General features: G+C 39.1%; 1 protein-coding gene across 2 annotated transcripts in view; it reads right to left on the reverse strand.

The window, feature by feature from the left end:
- cntn5 (contactin 5) overlaps positions 1 to 13,033 on the reverse strand; it is a 117,044-nt gene that overhangs the window by 59,337 nt on the left and 44,674 nt on the right. For both annotated transcript variants that reach the window (XM_032509553.1, XM_032509562.1), the window contains 3 exons: positions 10,712 to 10,918; positions 3,859 to 3,982; positions 3,583 to 3,758 (listed from right to left, as the gene is read on the reverse strand). In XM_032509553.1, the coding sequence (XP_032365444.1) occupies positions 3,583 to 3,758; positions 3,859 to 3,982; positions 10,712 to 10,918 (507 nt within the window). The remainder of the gene's footprint in view (positions 1 to 3,582; positions 3,759 to 3,858; positions 3,983 to 10,711; positions 10,919 to 13,033) is intronic.

Here is a 13,033-nt window from a genome sequence, read left to right on the forward strand (position 1 = left end):
CGATGCTGTTGAATATCTGTACTGCTTAAAGCTGAAGAATCAGCCACGCCAAAATGTCTCACTTTATACGGTAAATAACCATAGATTAGAAGGAAAAGGAAATTTGGTCAGGTCAACTGTTAAGCTCCTATGTCAAGTCAAGCTTACTTAGGAATGTATATGATTTTTAAAAAATAAAAAAATGTGTAATACGAATTTCTTATTACATGATTACAAAACATAATTTCATTCATAATTTGCATTTTTGTATCATATACACACAGATTTGACCTGAGATGTTTACGGAAACACTTCTATTTCCTATAAATACACACATATAGTTTCAGTGTTTCTTTAACAGTGGGATGAAACTACGCGCCACCATTACACAGAATCATTCATTCTCCCACACATTTCTGACCAACAACAACAGTTGGTGAGATGTGGGATTTGTTGCTGACTCAACAACTGAGACAGCCACACGTTTATTCAGTGGGGCTCCAAACTGGAAATTTGCCACTATGTCACAGTGCAAGGAAATGATGTGATTTGGCAACAGGGTGGAATATTAATGCTATCATTTTATAGCTGATTATAGGCTATACTTTGCTGTAATACCTTGAACTCTGCGCAGCCTGTCTGTGATGCATCTTTCCACATTACGCCCTGTCACGCCCTCAACAACAGACTGTTATTAGAAAGAAAATCCAATTTTGCGCAAAGGGAGCTCAGGTGAAGCTGATGTTTGACAAACAAGAGGCCATCGTCTCTGCTGACACACCTGCCAATTAACCAAACATGACCCCGAAGACCCTCTGCTTAAGCCTTGAAATGCTTTAAGACTTTAGACTACAAATATGCCAAGGCGCATTAAAAGAATAGAAAAATAGAGAATAAATTCACTAGATGCAAATATCTATTTGGACTCATTTGAATATAAAGAGATTTGGTTTGCTTCAGATTGACTTCAACATATTCAGATATTTTTTGAAGCCAGGATGATGCAGTCATTACAGGGGGTGCATCTTATGGCGGTAGACTTAGATACTTGAGTAGTCATGTAAGTTGCTGCTAGGCAGACAGTTGTTGAAAAGGTATATACTTTCCAATTTGTGTCATTCTTTCTAAGCAGTAGGTTTCCATTTCATTTCAGTAGACAAGTAAATGCTGCAGTACATTTCTAAGGAACAACTTTCACTACATGACACATCTGTGATTCAGTAAGCTTTGTTTTAAGTGGGACAGAATGAGCAACTGCAGATGTCTTAGTCAGAAAAAGAAGTATACCTACAGAAATGCAAACTTCAACAAATGAACTGCACAATAAAGAAGGTGCATAGAAAAAACCCACACTGCCTTCAAAAAACTAAAATGTTGGCGAAACACTACCCTAGAATATTTCATCCAGCCACAATGGTTCTGATGGATGATATAGTGCAAATGCACTGTATTTATACAAAATAAAAAATAGCTGTCCATGTCTCAGCTTGAGTGCCATGTTACATTGCTCATCTTCAGCCTATTTCAACCAGAAAAAGAGTCAATTTCTCTACATAGGCTACAAATCAAAGTGGAGAGAGGGGGAGGAAACAATCTGGACAGTTGAGAGGACAGATAAGTATACATGTTCAGACGCAGCTTCTGTCCCTCTGAAAGCAGCAGCACTTTTTTGAAGTGGGTGTCCGTGCTTTACCATCTGGGCTTCCCTGCCTGCCAATGCAGTTCCTCTTATATTTGATTTGGGTCTTCTCCTGATTTTTTGTACTGATTTTTTTGAACGCGCTCATATATATGAAAGTTTGGGAAGGAAAACAAATATAACAAAAGAGCAAAAAAACAGTTTCAGGCTAATCTAGCCATTTGTTTCCTAAGAAATACCTGTAAGTCCCCATAACAATGCTTGGGTCCGCGTCAAAAATGTTTAAAGTGGTTTTACCAGACCAGTGTACCGGATATATTTTTTCAAAGGTTTTTTTGGCTCTTTCTTGACTTTAATTGAAAGGACAGCAGTAGACAGGAAAGGAGAGAGAGAGGGGAGACGACATGCAACAAAGAGCCGTGAATTGGAATTGGACCCAGGCCCCTGTGTTAAGGACCGAGCCTTGGTACATGGGGCACACGCTCAAACTGAGACTGAGGCTCCAGACCACATAGTGGTGGGACGCTCCTGTAAGCCAGGACTTCATTTCTCTATTATTTAGTGTTTAAGTGTTTACAAGTTACCTCGTCTTTTTCAGCTAACTTCTTTTGTTGGCTTGAAATCCAAAATGATTCCATATCAACGGCTCAGTTCTAGTTTTCTTTGAGACTGCCAAATGTCGTCTCCTAGTCTCTCGCTTGGCTGTCAGGGACACTAGCATCTCCGTTAGTTAGTACATTATGTTAAACATGTTGTTAAACTACTTATTACCAGTGATAGGCAAGCTACTTAACTTCCTTTTTCTACTATAAAGATTAGTGAGCTAATATACCACTTATTCTACATTCAATTAAGCTTTAGTACACTGAAGCTAGATCAACATGGCAAAAGTAGTTTACTATGTCACAGCTATTTATTTTTTTATAAATCCATGTACACAACACACACGTCTGTGTTTGGTGGTGGCGTCAGTGATCCTAGCAGTTTTATCTCAGACTGCAGCAGAAAGCTCCGCTGTGATTGAGCTTCAGAAGTGTTCTGGGAAATGTAGCTCGTCTGGACGCTACGGCGCCACTTCATGATCAGTATGGGAGCTAAGCTACTGAAACGCTATTTGTTTCAGAAAACAGCGATGCTACTGAAAAGAAGTGAAACTAGTCATGCTATTGCCTAACAGTGGTTGCAATACGAGTGTGATTTAGTGCTGTGACGGCATCGGCACAGGTTGGTAATGTACTACTTTTTCATTTGCCAGAAGCCATCACAGTGACAAATGCCAGTTCAACCAGTTAGCATAAAATAAAATACACCAGAACGGACCAGTGACACTGGAAATTCACCTAACTCTACCCATAACCACAAATGAGACCATGTACTCTACCTTCTAGCAACATTTCAGAAAGTGAGAACGGTATGTTCCCTGTAGACATGCCAATAAGGCAATTATGGCCATTGCTCCGGAGGAAACTGCAGCGAAAACCAACAATTCACTTTCCTTTTGAGCCCAGTGCCCCTGGTCTTTCTGTGTGTGCTGCCTTAGCCTGTGATGATGTTTTGGAGTTAGGCCAGGGGATTACTGGGGGAAGAAATGCGCTTTTTGCTCTCATTTACCATTGACACATGGCATTTAAGGACACATACCCTGTTAGCATTGCAATTCAACAGTATCAGATGCTGGTGGGAACTAAACTCAGCAACTTATCCTTACTGTAAACAGCGTAGTGGTTATTTACCCCTGCAACCAAACAGGTTTATTTTAACTCAGAGAGACAAAGAGCTTGCAGGCTTTGCATGAGAGCCATGTTCTTAACCCCCCCCCCTAAGTCTAACAGACTAAAATGTTCATTTTTCAACACGTACATACAGAACTACATGCTACTGTATAGAGTATATCAAATCTATTATTAGATCTTGTGTATGTAGAATTGTACACATTTGAAAAAATAGATAATAAGTCTACTCACATGCAAACTGCAAAAGAGCTTCTCGACCTAGGACGGTTCCAAAGCTGTTCTCTGCTTTACACTGGTACTTCCCATGGTCACTGATCTCACTTGCATTGGTAATAATTAAGTTTCCATCAATGAAGCTGTAGCGATAGTCTGCCTCTGCATCCACTTCTGTCCCATTAATGTACCAACTGAAAAGAGAACAGGAGATTGTATATTTGTGATGAATGGCACACTTATGAGCTGTGAAAATAGAACTGCAATTAGGAGACAGACAAATATCTGTCACACCTGTATGTGGGTGGAGGATTCCCGCGTGCTTCACAGTGCATCACCACTTTCTTTTCCTCAGAATCCAAAGGAGAAATAACATCGTCTGGCTCATGGATAAAAACCGGCCCAAACTCTTCACTTTCTATGAGGAAAAAAAGAAATAAAGACAAGGATGATTGCAATTACAATGTCACGACATGAGCGCCACTCCGTTTTAACATCCAATTACTTTTTCTATTATTCCCCAGTTTGGTTAGTGCAAGTGCATATTTCCAACCAATCTCTGACATAGGAAACAAGAGAAAAGGAAGATGCGCAGCTCCATATTGAAATGACATTATAAACAACAATTCTGGTCATCCTCAAAGCCTGCCTCTTAATTTGTTTTATCTGACAAAGCTTGGACAAGAATAGTTCAAATGTGGAAACATTACAATAACATAGATATTAAAATCACAAATAAAATACTCATTAAAATAATTAATTAACAACTACATTGAAGGACAAGAATCAATAGTTGAGAAATACCAATGAGATTTATGAGAAAGATGCAGTGAACAATAAGGTGTTTAGCCCTGATTTAAATGAGACTTTGTTCCACAGGTGAGGAGCATGATAACTAAATGCTGCTTCACATTGTTTGGTCTGAGTTCTGGAAACACACAACAAGCCTGACCCAGACAATCTGACGGTCTGGGTCTGGATGCTTCACAGGAAACCAACGAATCTAGCATGTATTTTGGTCCATGACCAGTCAGTGCTTCATAAAGGAGAAATAACACCTTCTTACGTTAGATTTGATCTTTTGTGAGGATACAGTTAACCTGGCTGGACATAATTCACGTTTACAAATGTCACACCTTTAAACTCAACCTTGAAGCTATTATCTAATTACTTTTTCATTTTTTGGGCTCACTGTTTGCCTTGAGGGCCAAGTGAAGAGTGAACAATGCCGTTAACATGAGTGTTGACACAGCGTTGCAGTAATATTTCTTGGCCTGGTTTGGGGGTGAACACATCAGCTCTTTCTGTGGCTTGTTTCCCAATATAACCCAAATTCACATTTTACATTAAAGCAAACTTGTTCAAACAATGTTTTCCAGTGGTAAACAACCATGTTAGATAACATTAGTAATCGTGGTAGTACATTTAGTATCAAGATAATGTTTAACTTCTCTTCTCATTTGTCTAGTTCCGTCCTTTTACAGAATAATTGGACCACCCTACCACTGAAACTTGACAATTCTTCATTGGTAAGGGAGGCAATGTTACAAGAACAACCAACATTGTTTACGATCCTCCTAATAGTGTGTGGCAGGCCTCTATTTTCTTTTTTATAACAAGCTCAACAAGCACAATTACATGAAATAAAATAAGCCTGTGGTAAAATTCCCCCATCTGGGACTCAGACATTGGTCAATTCTGGGCTCTTATCTCTTATACTGCTCTTATCTTTGGGCACTAATATTACTCATAGTGTCTACAGTACGAGGGGTTGGCTCAGTGACTTCCCCATATTTTGCTTTTTTGGGCTACTTTTATCTTTTATTATTATTTAAGTAATTTCAGAGCGTTTGTGTTTGATTAGAGTGGCCGTAACAATAGCACAGTGCCGGTATCCCAAGTTATTTGAAATTTGACATTTGGAGCACTGATGACCGGTCATTTCAGACACAGGTTGCCATTAATTACAAAGGGAGTGCTGCCACACTTTTGTTGTTTTTGTGGCTGCAAGGGTGCTCTGCCCTTGGGCCACAGATGGGAAAAGGGAGTTGGCAATAACCATTACAAGTGAAGAGGCTTTAATGGCAGTGTATTGACAAAGATTACTAATACAAATACCCAGAGATACGGAGAGATCTACATAAATATCATTGAGACAGAATAAATAACACTACTGTAGAGAGTACCACAGTTACGATTACACAAGCAAATAGGTCTTAGGCATGATTTAATAACCCCAAAAAATAACTTTAAATGAGAAACAAAATGTGAAAATAACGAGATTTCCTCACTGCCTAGCAACAAGCTAGTTGAAGTTGCAGCCAGACGATGTGTTACAGCTTGTTGCACTTAAAAATACTGTAAAAAGTGACATTGGGATATTCATGTTTTTCGCAGTTAGTTTGTCAATATAATGTAAAATTTGTGAAATGCTATTTAATACATACAGTATGACGTATGATTTCTTCGTAGGACCACGACTTAGCCATGCTTAATGACATCCACCTTAACACAGATAATGGCAAAATTTCAATCTTAGTATTACTTGATCTCAGTGCTGCATTTGACACGGTCGACCACGACATACTACTAGACCGATTGGAAAACTGCGTTGGCCTTTCTGGCTCAGTACTAAACTGGTTTGAATCCTACCTAAAGAATAGGGATTACTTTGTGTCTATAGGTAATTATGCATCTGAGCGTACAAATATGACGTGCGGAGTCCGCAAGGCTCCATTCTGGGGCCTCTTCTGTTTAACATCTACATGCTTCCACTGGCTCAGATTATGGAGAAAAACAAAATAAGTTACCATAGTTTGCGGACGACACACAAATTTACATAACCTTATCGCCAGGGGACTATAGTCCAATACAAAACTGACTAAGTGCATCGAACAAATTAACGGCTGGATGTGCCAGAACTTTCTGAAATTAAATGAAGGAAAAACTGAGGTGGTTGTTTTTGGAGCAAGAGAGGAACGATTAAAAGTCTGCGCTCAGCTTCAAACAACAATGTTAAAAACAAACAGACAAAGCCAGAAATCTTGGTGTAGTCATGGACTCAGACCTGAACTTTAACAGCCACATTAAGACAATTACAAAGTCAGCCTACTATCACCTTAAGAATATATCAAGGGTTAAAGGACTTATGTGTCAACAGGATTTGGAAAAACTTGTCCATGCCTTTATCTTCAGTAGACTTGACTACTGTAACGGGGTCTTTACAGGTCTCCCTAAAAAAATCAATCAGACAGCTGCAGCTGATTCAGAACGCTGCTGCTCGAGTCCTCACTAAGACCAGAGACTGGATCACATCACTCCAGTTCTGAAGTCTTTACACTGGCTTCCTGTGTCTCAAAGAATTGATTTCAAAGTACTCTTGCTAGTTTATAAATCACTTAACGGTTTAGGTCCAAAATATATTGCTGATCTGCTACTACACTATGAACCACCCAGACCTCTCAGGTCATCTGGGACAGGTCTGCTTTCTGTCCCCAGAGTCAGAACTAAACAGGGTGAAGCAGCTTTCAGTTTCTATGCTCCTCATATCTGGAATAAACTCCCAGAAACCTGTAGATCCGCTGCTACTCTCAGTTCTTTAAATCAAGGCTGAAGACCTTTCTATTGATGCTGCCTTTCTTAAATGACTAATCATTTCTTTAAATTTCTTATGCTGCACTGTAAATTTATTCTTGTGTTTTATGTTTCTCTTGTGTTTTAACTGTCTATTCATGTGTTTTACGGTTTTTAATGCTTGTGATTTTTAACTGTTTTACTTGTGTTTTATCTGTTTAACTGATTTTGTGTAAAGCACTTTGAATTGCCTTGTTGCTGAAATGTGCTATACAAATAAAGCTGCCTTGCCTTGCCTTGCCTTGCTATTTCTTGATCTAAGCTGCTCCAGTTGGTGATTTAAAACATGTAAGACTTGAACTCTTGTCGACACAAACACGCCCACGTATCGATGTGCCTGCTGGACGAGTATTTTCTGCCTGGCAGTCCCTGTTGCGATTGTCTTTTATTCCTTCAGAGTGCTCTTCTCTTTGATCTAGCCTTCTGTTAACACAGAAGTGATGCACTTATTGTAGAAAGTTTTGGAGGTATATTGCGTCTCATGATCACAGACCCTACAGAAGACGGCTGAATCGTGTGCTCGTCAGTAGAACTGTTTCTCTATGAGATTAATGGATTTATGAAGAACATAAGCCCAGTAAACGGAGAGTTAATGATGTGCCGTGTTTGTGACGGCACCATACAGCAGCTGAATATCTGACAGTAAGTAGATTTTCATGTTGTTTTTTTCATGAGACGTCATTATATCAAGCATTTAGGTTTGGTTGACATTAAATTTGATCCGATGCATAAATAATATAACACTGCAAGTCACCAGTCTGGAGTACTTCTTACTATTTAGGGCTGATGATGATCTGATGACAAACAAAGAATCTTGGCTTTTTTTCTCAGGGTATGTATAATCTCACTAACCCTTTGTCAGCAATTTACTGCTCTACAGGGAAATAAAAAGCTTTTGAAATAACACCCTAATCAGTGGAGGAAAATGAGCCGATATTAAGTTGCAAACCTTGCTGTGCATATGAAGCAAAGCAATTCAGTGCTTTTTTCTAACACTAACAAACAGCACTGGATTTCTAAATTCCTCTATACAGCTCTCTGTCTCTCCATGCATATACAGTTCATAAGTAACCAAATACCAGTGTGCTCCATCTGCCACTGTTAAGATTGTGGACCGGGCCATGATGTATGATAAAATTATTTATATTCCAAAGGAAACAATATGGTTAAAGTTGTAATGAGTAACGAGTTCAGGTGCTACCAAGGCCCAGCAGAGCATCAACTGGAAGATGCCAAATGTCTGCTAATGCCGTTAACTGCTAAGAACTACATGTCTGAATATGATGATGTTTATTTCCGCTTCATGTTACATTTTCAATTTGTTTATTCACCCTGAAATCGGGGGATGAAGCATAAAGAAGGGCAACAATTCCCTTATGTTCATCTGATGTGACTGTAAACACCTTCAAAATAAAGCTGAAAGTTTATTGTTTCCTTTTAAATCCAGTGTACTGGAGCACAAAGCCAATCTCTCCTGACTGCACAGTACTTCTGTTTGGCAGTTGTACCTGATCTAAATCAGTAATAACTTACAGTATACTTAGATACTTGACTAGATTGACATCAAAATAGTTAATAAATGGACAATTAAAGCACAGACATCTTATTAGGGATAGTCACGGAGGTGTCCCAACAAGTACAGTAAATGAACAGCACTGACAAAGTTACTTGTAAATTTCAGTTTTTTATAGGACATCTTGTTGCTTAATCACTGGAGCTGTGTCCACCTACATGTGTCCAATATATTTTGTGATTATTTAAAAAAAGAGATGGATTAAATATTTTTTTTATTGCTGAAGGACACATGTTGTGGTTGTGTGTGTATGAAATACACACGTACATACTCAAGCATAGAAGTTGTATAAATCACTCAACTTCAAGTGCCATGGCCATCTGTCAGTCACAGAGCCAAAAAAAGCAATATTCCCCCTAAGCTCCCAAAGGTGTATTACTTTTTGGCATCCATTTCATCCACAGCACATCAATCCAGTGCAATGGTATAATGCTGTTGTCACCATTGACAACGGAGAGACATTACTCTCACCTTGGTAATAGATATGTAAGTCATTTTATGGCTACATAGTGATAATGCTGTCAGAAAGTAACAAAGACTGACACAGAGGCGCAAAGAAAGAAATAGGGAAGAAAAAACAGAAAGAAAGATTTTTTTTTAATGTTATTCCTATTTTCTGCCTGTTTTTAATGTGACAAACTCATTACTCCCAAAGATCCTTTCTGCCAATTCAGCAGCTACTTCAGATTTCCATTACGATAATTAAGCACTCCAGATGCAATAAGCATGATGTAATTAATCATATATCCAAGCATCAATGTGTCATTATATCATCTAGAATCACTCATACTGTAAGTCAGGATGTAAGCAAGTGACCCATGTAGATTTATGACAGTGTGCTTCCATGCTGTGTTGGGGATAGTAGATCTTACCTTTTGACAAAGATATCCATCATATCTATAGTTTCTATACTGACAGGAACACAGAGAGAGCTGGATATTGCCATGATCCAACTTCAATTTCACAAAGGGCATGACCCTGGTCACTGCAGACCATGCACAGTGATGATGGATAGGTAAGATTCATTTCCAGACCCAATCTAAACAGGCAGGAATCCTGCACACATGAAGGGAGACCAGAGATGGCAGACTGTTGGCACAGAGCACAGACAGCAGAGTGCATTCAGACCAAATAAGTTTGAAGTGTTTGTGTTTTGGGGTGCCCACTCTTTTATTTTGGTTCATTTTTGGCAGGTAGGAACAATGTCATCTAAACTCAAGTGAAACTCGCAGTAAGACTACCTGAAAAAATTCAGGTCAGAGTATCATGGGAGTACAAGGCACTCCATCAGAACTGATAATGTAATCCAGGACTTATTATGGGGACATTACACAAAAATGCAATGCTCTCTTGGCAGAAGGCAGCAGATGCAGAGCAGAGCAGCAGGGCAAACCTAGAATGCATTTCCTAAAGTCTGCAGAAAATACATGTACTCTTGAAAAAACTTTGGCATAGTATTTGTGATGTGCTACATATCTGAAGAAAAATCCACAACCAGGCAACACAGTGTATCAATTCCTCTTTAAGCCTACTATCCACTCAACGGAACCATAATTTTTCGCGCTCCAAGCTCTCTTGGCAGAAGAAGGCAGATGCTGACATTTGATAGCAAACAATAACAACAATAACTCGTCACAAAATAAACCGAAGGCAAACCACTCGTCACATATAATCACATTCCGCTTCCTTTTCCCGTTTTCTTGAATAAACAGTGGGCATATTATGTCAAAGTGTACTTAAGTGTTCACTATCCTTTGCTAAATCTGCGATTGAAATTACTATTGAAGTACTATTAGTGAGCTATTTGTGAGGTTTACTTTACATGTATGCACAATGTGTTTGTAAGTGTGAATGAACTTTAACAAACCAAAAAGTAAAATTTTTTTTTGTTTCAGACAAGAGCAAACAAAGAGTGTGGATGGAGCACACCTTTAGGTTTACCTTCACTCCTGTAGTCCTCCTGAGAGCTGAGCAGACTCAGGGCTGAAAGGGGATGACCGGAGAAAGCAGGCCAGTCAGTAGTCACCAGCCCACCCCTGTGGTGTTGTCGAGGTCTGCTGTGTGAGTTGAGCACTGACGAGCTGTCTGCTTTCATCCGTAACACAGCTGCATATGATATAGGCCGGGCTGCAACAGCTCTTGCAAAGTCTGGGGAAAAAAGGGTGAAACACAGTGAGGAGTTGTATCAAAAAAACTGTAACTTTATAATGTACAAACACATCTAGTGCATGTGTGTTCATCCTGGGAGAGAGATCCCTCTTCTGCTGCCCTTCCTGAGGTTTCCTCCATTTTTTCCACATTAAAGGTTTTTTCCCGTACCGAAGCGAGGGGCTACAGTACGTGTCCAGTGGCACAGTGCCACTGACAAGCAAAGGCAACAGGCTACACCCTTAGATAACTGCGATGGCTGCTCCTGATTGGACAAACGCTTCACTCGCTGGGCTGTCTGCTCGTGGATTTTAAGACAGACCAATGTGGTGGCTCGTTTGGCTATTTTCGCTTAGTTTACGAAAATAAGTCACTAAAATTTGATTCTGAAAACATTTTTCGATATGTGCAGTCGCTGAATCGGTCTGCATTTCAGATCTACAACGGTCAGTTTAAAACATTTTCGTGAGTTTTGCAAAAAGTAGCCTGCACGTCAACTTTTTGCATTTGAGGAGCGGGCAACTTGATGCCCCGTCCCTTGAAAGTCGCCGCGGCGCTATCAGAATGCATTGCTTGACTGTTTACATCGATATGGGAAGCTTGTAAATTACACGGCCTGTGGACACGTAAGAGGTATTGTATACTGTACAGATTGTAAAGCCACTTGAGGCAAATATATGATTTGTGATATCGGCCTGTATAAAGAAACTTGACTATAGTCATAACTGAGTAAACCGCTGTATCTGCTCCTAAATGTGACTCAAATCTGGACTGAAAAACAATGTATTGGATGAATATTTGGAAAAGTATCTTTGATTATTCCAGTCAAATCAAAGAGAGAAAGATTACAAACGTGTCTGTAATTTTTAGTAATATTCTCTGTGTTATCCTCCTCTATAAAACGGATGAGCATGCATCAGTTTCCCATGCTACTGTAAAAAGGAATAATTTGCTAGTGTTCTGCAAGACAGGAACCGTAGTGAACAATAACAAAGAGTAGAGACAGCAGAATAAGGTGTCACCATTCAGAGACTGCTCTGAGCAGAATAGAAGGAAAAACCTAGAATGCAGAAAATACAACTACTGCTAAAAAGCATTGGCATTGTATCTGTGATGTAGTAGACATCGGAAGAAAAATCCACAACCAGGCATCACTTCTACATTAAGCCTAATATCTAGGTAAAAATCTATTTCCAAATCATTGCCCAAGAAGAGAAATTACCAATAAATACATAAACTTCTTATGTGAAAACCTCTTTATTCTCTGTTCCTAATACGATGTTAGGAGTCTTTCCCCTTTGGCTTCCAACCAAGTCAGTCTTTTTCTGGAGCATCTAGCATTTACAGTAGTCACCATTAAAGGTTACGTGTAAAGGCACTTATAAATTCACTTCTTACACGCTACAACACATACTCTGCATTATTCTGAAAATCACAGTCATCAAAGTCTCCCATTTAATGGTGTCAGTGTAACAGAACAAGAGAGAAACAGCGTCCTTTAGAGTAAAAGTCCATGGAGGTTCAGAATAATATCCTCTCTGAAATGTAAACTACACTTGAGGCTGTCACTAGTCATTGCTGTCACTGTAGTCTCCTACGACTTTCTTTTGAGGAATTCAAGTCACTTTATGTAGGGTAATGTGCCAATCTGTTGTCTTTGTTGGTACAATAAATGTAACAAGTCAAAATTTCACACAAAATCAATACATATTTTATAAAGCGACTATACAATACAGCTAAAACAAAAAGCTGAAATCACTGTTGATATGGAACTGTTTGGATATAATGCTTAAAGAAAAATGCTAAGGACTAAATGCTTTAAACTCAGCAAGAGTCTAATCAGAGTTCTGCAAAGGGGGGCAAAAGTGTTTTGCACAACATGATCTACTGCTATAAAAGAACTGCAAAAACGGAGAAATAATTGCATGCCCCTGGGGACTTGTCAGCTGCAAAAATACTCCTATCTACAAATGGAGAGTGGGCAATTACTGTATTACATACTGGGAGAAGCAGAATATGGAACTCTGTTTAAAATTAAAGGTATTGTGGTTGGTAGTAAGTTAAATAAGTATCTGGATGAGAATCAGCTCAATTGAGGTGTAAACCACAGTACCC

Source organism: Etheostoma spectabile, chromosome 3, assembly GCF_008692095.1.
Source record: "Etheostoma spectabile isolate EspeVRDwgs_2016 chromosome 3, UIUC_Espe_1.0, whole genome shotgun sequence".
NCBI lineage: Eukaryota > Metazoa > Chordata > Actinopteri > Perciformes > Percidae > Etheostoma > Etheostoma spectabile.